This window comes from Mycteria americana, chromosome Z (genome assembly GCF_035582795.1).
Source record: "Mycteria americana isolate JAX WOST 10 ecotype Jacksonville Zoo and Gardens chromosome Z, USCA_MyAme_1.0, whole genome shotgun sequence".
Classification (NCBI taxonomy): domain Eukaryota; kingdom Metazoa; phylum Chordata; class Aves; order Ciconiiformes; family Ciconiidae; genus Mycteria; species Mycteria americana.
The window spans coordinates 1,067,660-1,082,007 of NC_134396.1; the positions used below are offsets into that span (position 1 = coordinate 1,067,660).

General features: G+C 42.3%; 1 protein-coding gene across 47 annotated transcripts in view; it reads left to right on the forward strand.

The window, feature by feature from the left end:
• The first annotated feature begins 288 nt into the window (after positions 1–288).
• CELF4 (CUGBP Elav-like family member 4) overlaps positions 289–14,348 on the forward strand; it is a 691,717-nt gene continuing 677,657 nt past the window's right edge. For 46 of the 47 annotated variants that reach the window (XM_075526242.1, XM_075526266.1, XM_075526241.1 and 43 more), the window contains exon 1: positions 289–568. In XM_075526242.1, coding sequence (XP_075382357.1) covers positions 289–568 — 280 coding nt within the window. The remainder of the gene's footprint in view (positions 569–14,348) is intronic. The other variant, XM_075526274.1, reaches the window with a different exon arrangement.

Below are 14,348 nucleotides of genomic sequence, written 5' to 3' on the forward strand. Positions count from 1 at the left end.
CACACACATCCACACACTCACACCCCACCCCCTAGTCTGGCTGGGAATTTGAACCGATCCAGCCTGTTTAAACGGAAAGGACACAGATCTTCAATGTAAAAAAAAAATCAGATCAGACCCAGAGAGAGAGAGAGACGGAGAGGGAGGAGTGTGTGTGTGTGAGTGTGTGTGTGTGTGTGTGAAAGAGGGAGAGGGAGCGAGAGAGCGAGAGAGAGGGGGAGAGAGAGAGGGAGAGAGGGAGGGAGAGAGAAAAGAAGAGGGGGAAAAAAAGGAAAGAAGATTTTCTCTATGTATATAAAGATGGCCACGTTAGCAAACGGACAACCAGACAATACCAGCCTGAGTAGCAATCACAGCAACCCCAGCACCAACGGGCATATGAACGGATTAAACCATAGTCCCGGAAACCCATCCACCATCCCAATGAAGGACCACGATGCCATTAAGCTCTTTATTGGGCAGATCCCCCGTAACCTGGACGAGAAAGACCTCAAACCGCTCTTCGAGGAGTTCGGGAAGATCTATGAACTGACGGTGCTGAAGGACAGGTTCACTGGCATGCACAAAGGTGAGTTACCTCCTGAACTTTCCCGGGAGAGATCGGGAGAGGAAGGCAGGCTCTCGCTCCCTCTCTGGGTCTCTCTTTCTCTCTTTCCTTTCGATTTCATTTCATTTTATTTCATTTTTAGTTGGCCCGGGGGCGGAGGCGGCAAGCTGGGGGGGCAGGGAAAGAAATAATAGACCCTCTTGGAAAGAGAAGAGAGAGAGGCAGGGAAGGGGGTCAGCTCCCTTTGGTTTATTTATTGGTATTTTTATTTCTTTCCCCCCTTTTTTGGGAGGTGAGACGCAGCCACTTGCGAAAGCCGGGGCGCCCAGGCGAGCGCAGGAGCGGGCGGCGGGGCTGGCAGGCAGCTGTCCGCACGCTGGTGGTGCTGAAAGGGGAAGCGCATTTCTTTATTTATCTTCGGGAGCCGCACATTTTCCACCCAGGGGTGTGTGTGTGTCCGTGTGTCTGTCCGTGTGTTTGCGAGCAGCTCGGAAGCCCCTATTTTACAACTGTTGTGTATCTGGCACCGGCACCTTTTCTTTTTCTTTCTTTCATTTTTTTTTTTAATTTATTTTTATTTTTACTGCTCTTACAATTATTATTTGTAGTCTGCTCCAAAGCCAGAGGTAGAGGAGACTGAGTTGCTCGGGGGTCGGGGGGGTGGTGTATTTAATTTTGGTTTTGTTTGGGAACAGGGACATAAACAGCGATAAAAAAGCCTATCTCAAACGGGGCAGGGGGGTGTACAAAATCAAGACATGTGTGTGTATGTGTGTGTGCGTGTGTGTTGGAGAGGGCGAGCCAGGAGGGACGGGTGGCAATTTAGTTCCAGAGGGGAGAAGTCTCCGAGCAGGCATATTGCAAGCACTACTTTAAGGTGCCCAAAGTCCATCCCGGGAACTTTTTAGGTTTTCTTTAAAGGCAGTGGAGACATACTCCCCGTGCGATGCCTTGCTCGCTCTATCTCTGCCCACTCCTTTCCCTGCTTAGCTTAGGTTCTCCAGAGGTGCATTTCAGATTAGATGATGCTACGTTTTGGGGGTGGGGGAGGGTGTGTGTAGTGGGGGAGAGATGCTCGTATCCTCGGGTAGGAAAGTAGGACTCGCAGGGAGGAAGTTGAAGATAATTTGCATGGTAGCCCCGCTTAGGAGCAGGAGAGACCCAGGAGCGAAGTGAGCCACTTTATTAACTCAGGTTCTGTATATATGTGTATGTGTGTGTGTTTATTTCAGGAGATATGTAGTTATTTAAAAAAAAAAAAAAAAGAAAAGAAAAATCTCAGATCAGAAGTGATTGGGGTGTGACTCCAGATTTGGTGCAGGAGGAGAAAGGGTTTTGCAGAGGGCCATGGGGGGAGTCGAAGTTGCATCTGTTAGAGGAGAGGTTCAGTAGCAGTGTCTAGTTCAGCTTGGTGGACTCCTGGCAGGGGCAATCACTGGTAATGGCATTACTGGCTTCCCAGCTTTCCAGATGCCTTGGCGAGTTGTAAATCTTGAACTTAACGGCATGTTTAGCAGGCATCTTTCCCTCTTCCCACTCACTCCCCTCCTTTCTTCCACCCGCAGGAAATGTGAATGAAAATATACCCTGACAGTGCAAAGTACCAGTTTCGCGCAGGCTAGAGAAAATGTTTAGGGCTCGGGGACCGGGGGCTCAGTCCAAGTTATAGGATATTTCTTCCTTCCTTTCTTGCCGGTTGCTCCAAACACTCTTCTCATATTTACAATGATCAGTATAACCTTTTCGAACCTTGCTTTCTTTTCAGCCTAGCTTCCTAGAAACCATATCAATGTCTGATGGGCATCATTTAAACATGACATCTGTACTATAATAATTATTAATAATAACAATAAAAATAATAGTAAGAAGCACAGGGAAAGAAAGGTCCTGGGAGGTTTCGTCTAATAGATGAGGCATAGTGAGAGTAGCCACTGAGCTCCTGTGTGCGTGCATGTGTTCGCAGAAAATTATCTAAGGTTTCTGTAAAATAAAAATAACAACAGTAAAAGCTACACTGAAGAGAATCACTCAACATAGTGTAGAGGAAATCTTTGAGCTAACACTTCGATAAAGGATTTTTGTGGCGGGGGAGGTTATTTTGATCTGTTGATGAGAATTTATTCTTTTGTTATTCCTATCTTAAACCTGTAATTAATCAATCTATGTGCTAACTTTAATTACAATTTCATAGACGTGAATTCTTCCTCCTTTAGTTCAGTTTTGCTTTTACTGTATGCCTGTATTCACAGAGACAAACTCAGGAAGGGGGGGAGGGAGGGAGAGAGAGAGAGAGGGATCATTTATCTTGCTTGGATGTGTTTAACACATATTCCTGAATTAAGCAAGATACTAACTTCATTTCCTTTCATTTCATTTCTGTTCTAAAGCTGCAACCTAGGAAAAAAGCCAGGTGGGAAATCTTGTCACCTCATCAAACCAAATTGCATGAGTTCATCTTGAAAGAAACAGTCATTTTTAACCTCCTAGAAGTTTTGGACTTTGGAAGGAAAAACAATGATGATGATTGCTATTTCACAGGCTAGGGTTCGAGTGAAGCTTCAATAGACACCGAGTTGCCAGCATTTCAGAGATCGGTTTTATTTAGTACATCCAAGAAGAGTTTGAACTCCTTTCTAGCGATGCCGCTGATTTATTAGCTAATCCTGATAAAAATGTGCCTCTGGCTACCTGGAAAAAAATTACTTTCTTGCCAGTAGTGATTAATTACTATTAAGTCAAAAAGCATGATGGGGCTTTGAAGGATGAGGATTGTGTTTGGCGCTTTTTTTATTATTTTATTTAATTTTATTTCATTTTTAATCTTTTTTTTTTCCCCCCTTCTCTAAATGTAGTCATGTGAAGCACAGTATTCACTCAGATCTCTTTCTTTTGGCTTTGCTTTGCAGGCATAGGTGAAGAATTGCATAAAGATAGTCCAACTTGCCTCTCAGGGGTAGGACGGCAATATGAAACCCCAAGATGCTTTCCATAAGTGATGCATAATGCTTATACATTAATTGATCCATCGCTTTCAGTTGATTTCATTCCTAATCCAGGGGATGGGGCTGTGGTAGTGGTATACCCTGAAGGGTTAATAGTGGTCTGTAGTTTATTTAAGTGTACAGAGAGCAAACCTTGGGTGTGGAGGGGGAGAAGGCGGGTTTGTGTTGAGAGGATGGAAGAGACAGGAATTAGCTTAAAGTAAAAGCATAGCAACCAGAGTAATTTCAGGTGTAAATGCATTGAAATGTGAGCACAGGATGTGTATTCTTGAAAATATTATGAAGAGATCCTATTGTCGTGCTCCTGTATAGCAAGAGGAAATTGAAAATTAATAACCTGAAGATAAAGTACATGACTATGCCCCCCTCCCAAAAAAACTATTACAAAAGGAGAGTGAAGTCCCAGGTTCTCTCATCAGCAGCCTCAGCTGATACCAGGCCAGATACCAGGGAAGAGGCAGGGGAGCACGATTCTCTTGCAGACACGCGAAGAGAGAAAAGGGTACGGGGGAAGCAGTGTGTGAGGGAAGGCGGGAAAGGCTTGCCAGATCCCCGAGAAAACAAGCTTTCATGGCACGAACGTAGCTGCTGCATATTTCCCCCGTCCTCGCTTCTCTCCACACGGGGCAGGAACAGGCTTCTGCTGTGGTACTTTGCTCTAGGGTTGGGAAGAGGCTGTGTGCTGAGATCCGCGGGTAGAAATCTACCGGGGCTGAGCTGACCCACCCACGCACTCACACATACACACACACACATACACACGCACGGAGTTAACTAATCACACTTGAACAATTTAGCAAGCCATTCATTCATAACTTCCCCCTTTCTTATCTAGCAGTGGAGTATGCTTAAAAGCTGAGTTACTGGGAGACATAAAGGTTAGTGCTCTCAGGACAGCCATATTATAATGCATTATCTTTGAAGTCATTTAAGGCCAATTTAAGTGGTATTTAGTATAATATTTATGAATTAATGTAATCTAAATATAGGACTGTCCCCATAGGTTTAAACAGCCTTTTCTCTCGAAGCTTGCTTGTACCCAAGGCCTGGAATGTGTTTTAATTTAAAACACACAGGTCTCCATAATATTCTATTTAGGAAGTCAGAAGAAATCAGCATTCCACACTTAACTGAGATTTACTGAAACACACGCGGGTGAGTGCACTTAAAGAGTGGAGATAGTGTGCAGTGGGAAAGCAAGAGTCTTCCACAGACCTGAGAGCTACAACATTCTTTAAACCCTTATTTAGGGAGGAGAAAAAGCACAAAACACCCAAAACGTCCTTGAAATCCACCATTGTAGTTCCATGGTTAGGACGGTGTTCCTACCTGACCCAAACCTCACTCGATAACCATTTAATGCAGATAGAAAAAATGCAGCATGAAAAGAATAGTTTAGTTCTTTTGCTGCTTTACCTTCTCAAAAGTATAAATAACTTTGAAATTTAAGACACCTCAGGGGTAGGTAAACAAGGCTTCCATTCATTATATTCTGTTCTGTTTGATTACAAAGACAGATGATAGAAAAATTAAAACCTTGTTAAATCTAAGGATGTTTATGAAGGTTTTGGATATCTCAGAAATTCAAAGGTGCAATGAAAATGAGCATTCAGTTAAGAAGATATATTTGTATATATGTATAAATGTATAGATTTGTGTGTGTGTATACATACAGAAAAAAGAGATGTATACACATTCATGCATATAGCCTTTGGGAAATGGAAATTTCATTGAAAAGAAGCACAACGCAATACAGGTGCTGAATAAACTCCTCCATAATTGAAACATAAGGCTTGCCTGGCTGAAAGCAACACATACAGCATTTAGTATGGTAGTAAACCAAACAAGTTTTAGGGAGGTAAATGCACAAATAAACCGGAATAAAACAGAGGAGGCTTTATGCCTTAGGTCTAAAGAACAACCCCTTAAAACAATCAAAATGCAATTGGATAGCTTGATGGAAGAGAGAGGAAAAAAGCAGCCCCCTGTACATTATAATCTCCCGTACAGATGAGCGTGTATGTGTTTTGATAACGCTAAACAGATAGCCCAGATTGCTTCATAAATTAGAAGGCTATATGTTAACTATTTTTTCAGGGGTCTGGACATGGATTCTGGTTTCTAAAAGCAGCTGCAGCCAGTTATGATGCTGTTGTTGCGGTTGTGTCAGCATTTCCAATACAAACTCTAATTTTCTGGGATCTCTCGCTTGGCTGTTAAGTTTTGCACTGAAAGCTGTTCTTCAGCTAGCCCCACTACCATATCAACTAATCATCCTTACAAGAATGGATTTGTTTTAAAGTTACATAATGTGGAGGAAAGAAAGACATTAAAGTTTGTGTTTCTAGAGCTTTTGTTTCTTCTCTTACCTTTCTCCAGGTTAGACTTATATTTCCTACACATTTATGGATTATGATTGGTTTTGTCCCTCAATGTCTACATATACTCGTGTCTTTGGGCAATTTAGGGAAGGAAAAAAAGGTACTTCTTTTTTTTCTTTTAAAAAAATAGCGACAACAACCAAATTTCATAGTATTTACTTGGCCAAACCAAGGTTTTAATTAAAGGGTGAATCAGGAACTTACTAATTTCTGAAGTATAACAACAGAAAGAGGGGACAGTTTGTTTTTGTTTTATTTTATTTTTTCCTGTATTCAGATGGAAGAGATCAGGAACGTCAGCGCTGAAGTAGGGAGAAAAATTGAGGATCCTTGTCACCTTGGATGAAAAGCGTGGTTCATCTGGTCCTATATCCTGCATCGGCCAGTGGCCAGTGCGACGACGGGGTTTTCTTTAGCAGAGGATTCAAATTGCATAGTATAATAAAAGTCAGGCAGCTGACGGAATGGTCTTTTGAAGGAAGTTGTCAGAGAGTATCTGGAAATTTTGCCTGGGTAAAGGGTGAGTGAGACTGCGGAAAGTGTCTTGTGCTCAACCAAAAAGTGGATTGTACCTGTCAAGGAGGGTGGGCAGAGGACTCTCTATGCATGGTGGTCAAGAGCAAGGGGCAAAAGGGGCTGCATGATCAAGGAGGGCCTCCCCTAGCCTTAAGAGCTAGAAATACGCAGTCACATTTTTCAGCAAGAAGTCAGGGTGTTTTTTATCATGCATACCCTGTGCGCATGCATACCAGCCGCACTGACCCGACAGACCATAACGACACTAAAGGAGCTGTTACCGTCCCTCCCGTCAATCAAGTGTGAACCGAGGCGGGTTTATGCGACAGGCAGTAATGGTTCCAAGGGAGAAAAAGTAGGGGAGATGATCTACGCTGTTGGGCTGCTTACCTGCATTTAAAATAGAGAAAAAGCATCAGATGCCCAAAGACTCACGTAGGTGTTGGCTATAGCCTTACAATAATATTCCATAACAGCAGGAGGCTGCAGAGCTCAACATGACCTGTCCACCAAGCACTGTCTGGTTTCTGCCCCTTAAGAGTCTACACTAAGCAGGTGAGGTGTTAAGTGAGCTAAGTTGAATCCTGGCCTTGACAAATAGGCTGGTGTTTCATTAATCCCAGCATCATCTTTACTTAGGGAGCAAAGGCCTGTTACCTGCTTGCTGGGCAGAAGTTGGTAAGATTTTTGTCATCACTTCGGTGGGTTCATGTTTGGAAATCCTGGTGCATACTTGCACTTACTCGGTGTTTCACATTCCCTTTAAAATTCTGGATTGTGGATTTGCATAGCAAGCCACAACACTTGCAATTAACGCTACTGGCTTCTACGCTTGCTGGCTTGTCCCTTAACTTAGCTTTCCTTCTGTAAGTGAAGCTAAAACTAAAACAAAGCTGAGGAACTGACAAAAACCTGACCCCTGCCACATTTCTTACTCACTTAACTGCTCCACCGATGCCCGTACGACTATTGCCGGGGTTTGTCATGGCGGACTGACCCTTATGTATTAAAATCTGCAGCGGAAAAAGGGAAAAATAATAACCATGGTGAGTTAAAGTTATGGCTTTTCTTCCACCGTCGCTTCACTGACTGAGCTGGGGTATATATTATAGGGGCTTCTCTCTCTCCGTAACTCCTTGAGATGCATTGTCGCATTTTGGGAATCGCAGGATCTATTGAATCACTTTGTACTGCATCGCTTGGTGTGGGCTGGAGTCAGGATGTCACCACAGATATTGCATTTGTTTGCTTTTGTCACTGTGAGCCACAGCCTGAATGCACACACAGGTGAATGCAGCTTTTAATGTGCATTCATTATATCCGACTGACATCCCCTCGAAGGAAGAGAGGGCTTATTATTGTCGCTCCTTAAAATAAAGATGGATGAGAGCTCTAAACCTCTCAAATAAAGTGCCTGACCATACATAGTAGCTAAAAATAAATCATATACGGCCATCTATTCCATGTAAATGAATGGCAAGACGTATAGATATAGACATTGTGTTAAGTTTGTCAAGCAGAAGCAGCCAAAAATATCGATCAAGGCAAGGGGGGAAAATTGATAATGAACTGGACTCCAAGAAGACTTTAATTGACAGTGACTTCTGTGAACCAGCTTTGGACAGTATATATAAACTGACCACGATGTAACTTTATTGCAATGCACTCTCCTTTAATTAATTGTCACCTTTGTTAAGACTGGCTACAGATCAAAGGTTTAAAGATACTTAACAGGTTCTTAGTAACAAACCCTTCAGATGCATTAGAAATATCCGACAGCTCAGCCAATGAGGCATGCAGATTTCGATCTACCTCACCCTTATCTGTTTATTTCTCCCTCCTTTGTTGAACATGGACAATCATTGCTTAACTTTAACTATTTCATAGATGGCTTTGTTGGCAATGTTGATGCCTCCAGGGATATACAGTTGCCGGTGAGAGGGGCCTTTGCTGTTAGGTCTGTCAAAGTATTTTGCCAGCAGAAAGTTGCTTACGGTTTGATAGACCAAGGTGCAGTGCTGACACAGTCTGTAATGCAGGCTATTCTTTCCCCTTCATGTAATTTCTGTATTTAAATCTGGAAAACATAAAAAGACATAGTTTGCATGAAAGGTGCAGCCAAGAATTAACTTTTATGTGAAAAGTGCATCTGCAGAGACATGCAAGTGTGCCTGCCACATCTGTATATCACACACACATGCAATCATTTATTGTATGTGCATATTAATGAAAATATGCATTCAGTACAGACAGGCTGATCTATGTCTCTAAACAATTTCTTTCTAAAAGACCGTACAGAGATCATACTCTTGCGTGAAAGCGGCAGGTGACTTAACAGGTTATTCCTGGAATTATATACAGAGTTTAATATGATACATAGCTGTTTTTTAATTATACTAATTTAATGATACGGTCACACTTAATTAATCCATGCCTGGTTTATTTGTACATTGTGTCTGAGTCTCCAAAATATTTTAGAGGCAACCCGGCTGACTTCCCGGTGCGCTGGGGCAGATAACTCTGGACATGAAGCTTCTTCTAACAGAATAAAAATGGAGCTTTGCAGACAGAGTTGGTCTGATGAGATCTGACTGCATATTTGGCCTGTTTCTAATTCAAATGCCTGCGTATATAATACACAGAGACTATGTACGCACGCATGTATCGAAAGGGCAGACTTACATTTGCACATAGTTCCTCTCTTTTTCAGTCCCTAAGGATAGATTCGCATCACATAATATGCATCACTCACTGCAAACACACACAAATATCTTTGTCGGATTTGGTAGCTTCTTGCAGGTAGATGTATAAAGCAGCATCAGCCTAATAATATCCCTATAAAACAGTGCTGCCTTCCTAGGATCCAGAGGGATGAAGGTTGTCAGAAGATCAAAAGATATATCACAGTGTGCTTGTAGAAATCCCCTGATTATGTTTCCTCTCTATAATGCTCTAATTCACTATTTGATCAATTGTAAAAGGGCCAACGCTTTAGGAGGAAAAAAAAAGTATTAGGTTACTAGATGCTTAAGGGTGAGTGAAAATCACACCTAAAATTATATGTAGCAATGCAGTAATGAGCTTATCAATACTTCTTTAAGGAATCTGACAGCCCTATAGGAGAGATTCAGTTCTGTGAGCAAAGGTCACAATACAGATATTGCTTATTAAGACTATCGATAGCCTGGTTGACCAAGCTAACCAGAGACTGTATAATGTACCTGCTGTTAACAGGCAGGGAGGAGAACTATGAAGAATTCACAGAATTGCCCACATGTAATATTAATAATATTGATTGATTCTAATAATATAATAAGGTAAAGACGCACTTCTTTGAAAGGGTGCGGGGCGGGGGGGAGAGAGAAGGAGATACCTTTGCTGAGTAAATTGAACCGGCTTGCACCTCTTTGAAAGCTAACTCAGAGACAACTCAGTTTTCTTGCCTCTTACAGGCAGGGCCCTGTTTCTGGCCCATTATTTCACCTGCCCCAGACAGAATGAGGTACCCCTTTCTGTATGATTGGGTCTTTGGCAGCTGCAGAGAAGCCAGGGAACTGAGAAACTCAGAGCAGCCACAACCATTTTGGTCAACCAGTTCAGCCCCCGTCAGAACAGGATTAATCCCAGAGAGTTCTTTTTCAACACCGCAATGCAATGCAAGTGCTTGATTTATTTTATTTTTTCACACCTTTAGCAGCATTTGAGAAATGGGGAGAAAAAGAGGGTGGAAGTAACGTATATTCTATGATATGCATAATCTATAATTGACAGGAAAGGACTTTGCAGAGCAGCTACAGACCTGCTCCAAAGCCTGCTGAAGTCTTCAGGAAAACTCTACCTTGCCTGCAGCAGTGTTTGGATTGGGCCCTAAGTTACGGGCAGTTCTGCAAGATACCGCTCCTTGAGGCAGGAACGACCGGTAACATGCAGTGTGACTGCCTTAAGGTTGTTACTCATCTCAATCCAGATACACAGACCTGCTTGCTTCTGAATTTCCTAACTACTCCCTCTTCAGCAATAGGCTGCCTTATCTAGGTATGCTAGTTCACTCCTTTTGCTATACTATTCAGCTTGAAGTGTCTTGTTCCAGTTTCCGTGTGGTAGCTTCAAGACAGTTTGAATTTCATTATGCCTTCTCTCAGTTTACAGGGCAAGTGTTTTTCTTTTGTGAGCATTTAATTGCTTTAAAAAGCGATTTATTTGATCGTATTCCATCTTCAATAATACATGGATGAGGATGCAATTTTTCACCCTCCTTTATAAAGATATATTGTTATTCAGTTATGCTATTCTGCAGGTTTTGTTCTGTCTTGTGTATTCGGAGGGAGTACGGTAATTTTTTTGTTTTGTTTTCCTTCTTTCTATTTTTTTTAATTATAGATTTATTTTTTTTCTTTTAAGAAAAAGAAATCTCGTTGAAGATACTGGCAGTAAATGAGAAAAGTAGGAGTGGAAGTGAGGAATGGGCAAGAAAACCAACAAAAATCCTTTGGCAAAGTCTTTAAAAGTATATCATTGCTGCATGTTTATTTGCAAGAGTCTGGATTGAGCCAATTTTGATACCAAAAGAAAAGAGTATCTTACAAATGATTTAACTCCAAGTTTAGTCATTGACAGAGAAGGGGAAAAAAAGCACAAGCCAACCCATAGAAACACTGGAAGGAAATGCAGGTAAGCATCTTGCAGGAGAAAGGGTGATAGAGTGGTGCTAGGTTTTACATTCTACTATTGGATTAGTAAAAGTTAACACCAAATTAAACAAACAAATAAATAAACAAGAAAAGCAAGCATTGCCATTCCTTCTGGATTATTTGCTAGTGGCTAATACACCTCAGAGCTGTGCCTTCTAAATTGCTGCCTGTGCCTGCAGCTTCATTCAAAGGCAGGGCATTATCTGGTGGGTGAGGGCGGGCAGTGAGGATGCCTGGGTTCTAATCACGGCGTGGATAATTACTCACCAACACTCTCTGATGAAGTCACTTAAGCTCGGTGCCTTCAGGCCTGATCTGAAACCTGTTGAATCAATGGGAAGATTCCCATTGGCTCCAGTGAGCTATCGATCTTTCATTTCCCCATCTGCAATATTAGGCCAGTCGGATTTTTTTTAGTTTTATTCTTTTTTTTTAGAAAGGAGAAGTTAATGACATAAATTTGACATTTATTTTTTCTCAATAAAGGTTGTGGTGCATCTCTGATGACAAATGTGTTACATCAGAGCCCCTTTCAGTGCAGATCAGGAAAATATGTTTTCAAAAAACATGGTGTGGGGAGGTGGAAAATTAGCTTTGCTCATTTCCCTTGTAAATACATATTTGTCCCTGCTTTGCCAGGAAAGGGTCAATGGCAATTTTGCCCGTTTTCTTTGTGTGAGTAGGATTTAGCCTTTGTAATTTCTCTGTCTACAGGAATAACATCATTCACTGATTCAGGATCTTGGGGTTTTTATTTTTTTCTTCTTTTGGTGAATCACATATATACTTTTCATTGTTATGGCAACTAAGGGAGCTGCAAAGCTCAAGGATTTGATGAAGGGCTGCATCCCACCTTTCTTCTCTAAGGGCCTGATCCAAACCTATTGTTTGAAATACGATTTGGATCAAGCCGAAAGTATCTGCCTTCATCAGGTCAGTAAAAAGAGCAAGTTCCCTCTAGACAAGTGTACTCCTGCCCTCAGTATGGGCAGATGGAATTGGCAGTCGGCGTCCATTTGCTGAGGACCGACCCAACACTCTCTGAAGTCAATAGTTAGACTCTGACCCAGCCTTACAAACAACAGACAGACACCATGTGAATCCTTAAGCAGGGATGTGAACGTCCCTGACTTTGGCAGAGCAAGGTAGTCCAGAAGGGAGTTTTCACTGCTGCTACCCAAGAAGTAGCTTATTGTGGGGAATAAATAAGATTCCAGTGGACTCGAGTATCCAGCCACAGCAAAATTAATTTAGAAACCTTTTCATTTAAAAGGGGGGTTTCAGCTGATCTCCTACAGTGAAGATCTCACAAGCAAATGAATCAGGCTCCTCATTTTTTTTTTTTTAATTTTATTATTTCAGTTGCAGTTTTAGTTAGTTCATCAATAACAATGGATGTGGGGTGGTTTTTTTTGTGTTTCCATCCCATCTGTGCTTATGTCTTTTATGAAATAAATGGAAGAGCTGGAGTGTGCATGTGTGTACGTGTGTGTGTAGAGTCGATTATCTAACCCCTAGTCTATTTGAAATCATCACAGTGCACTCAAGTCAATGATATTCTGTCAAAGGTGGAGAGGAAGCGTGCGTGCAGTGTGAGTGTATGAACGTGATGCTGCTTGATTGCCTGAAATCCAACTAAGTCTCAGTTTCAAAGGCCTGGGGGCAGCAGGGAAAGTATTTGTTTGTTTAATTATTTATATATTTACTCAGCTTTACTGACAGTGTTTGCAGATGGGGGAAAAAAAAATTCAAGAAGGAATGTTGGGCTCTTGTTTGGAGGGGAATGTGTGTTGTATTAGCCTCAATCTGTTCTCCCATATAACGGCTGCTTTGTGCTGTTAAATGATCATTTGTTACTGACCGGCTCATTGAAAAAGGCCAGAGAGGTGCTGCTAGAATTAAGTTTTACGAGTTTATTCATAGAATTAGTTGCACAATAGGTGTGTCATTTCTTCTGTCTTCTCCCAATCCAGGGACAGGAATTCTGGCAGAAGCTTCTTAATTCAAAGAGAAATAGCCGAGCCACCAGTGGGCCCAGTGACCCTGCTCTGTGCTACCAGGCAAAAGCCGTCGGACTGATTGCCGGGCGAGCGGCTCAGTTCTCTATCCCTGGCCCCTGCCTTTGCATTCCAGGTGTTGCACCCGGGCTTTTGCTGGCTGGGTTTGCATCCAAGACCAGCTCCTCACCTTCCTTTTGCAAGCTTCCTCCCCTGTTTGCGGGAGCAAGCATGGGTCCGTGGACCACAGGCTCAGATCCGTCCCCAGGGTCGCTCAGGAGCCGCTCCAGGCTCACTGCCCATTTCCCACAATATTATTCTCAGCCTACCTCTGCTCATGAGTCGTTTATTTTCCATAGCCAACCTCTGCGTTACAGACCTGTTTCCCCGGCTCTCGTCATTGCTGTTCACACTCCTCTTCCCTCGGTTCAGCTCCGCGCCGGCGTTTTGCCCTCGTGCTGTTGCTGGCTGTCACCCCTGTAGAGAGCACTTCACCGGTTCATGTCATGAGTCGCCACTTTGATTCTCTCAGACCATGTTAACTATCTCTTTTCTTCTTTCTCAGCTCTTCCCTGACCAGGGTTTGGGAAAAGGGAACCATTCTTTTTTAAAAAGAAAAAAGCCATGGGTAGTAGCAGAAAGACCCACACCCGCAAAGTATACACACAGAGATACACAAACATATGTATTTCTGTACTTAAACTACTCAGAGAGCAGACAGAAAAGGTAGGTTTTTTTTCTTTTGAGGTTCAAAGCTCGATGTCCTCTTCCAAAGATTAAAAAAAAACCCAGTGCAATGAGTCTATAATTTCACCAAGGCAATTGCACCTTTTTTTTTTTTAACTTTTCTGGTTTCATTAAATCAGCAGCAGATTTCTCACACCTGAACAAAAATCCTGCATACATTTTCTTTTGAATTCTTAAAATCGTGATCTTATTCTTAACTATTTCTGGCAGCCCCTTCTGGGACTACAGTTTAGCTTCTTGCAAAAATATTTTTCCCTGACGTTTTGAAACATAACTACCCTTCAGCTCCAGGACCCTTCTCTAGCAACCCCAAATTAAAGCAAGCAGGAAAAATAAGCCTTTGATGTAGTGCTGCATCAGTCTTCTTCATTCAGAGGTAGGTAAGAAGGGATTAAGACCCTATTTCTAGCCCAGCCCTCTTACTAACCTTCTGTGTCCTGCCAGATCCCGTTCCTAGACCTTGCTCT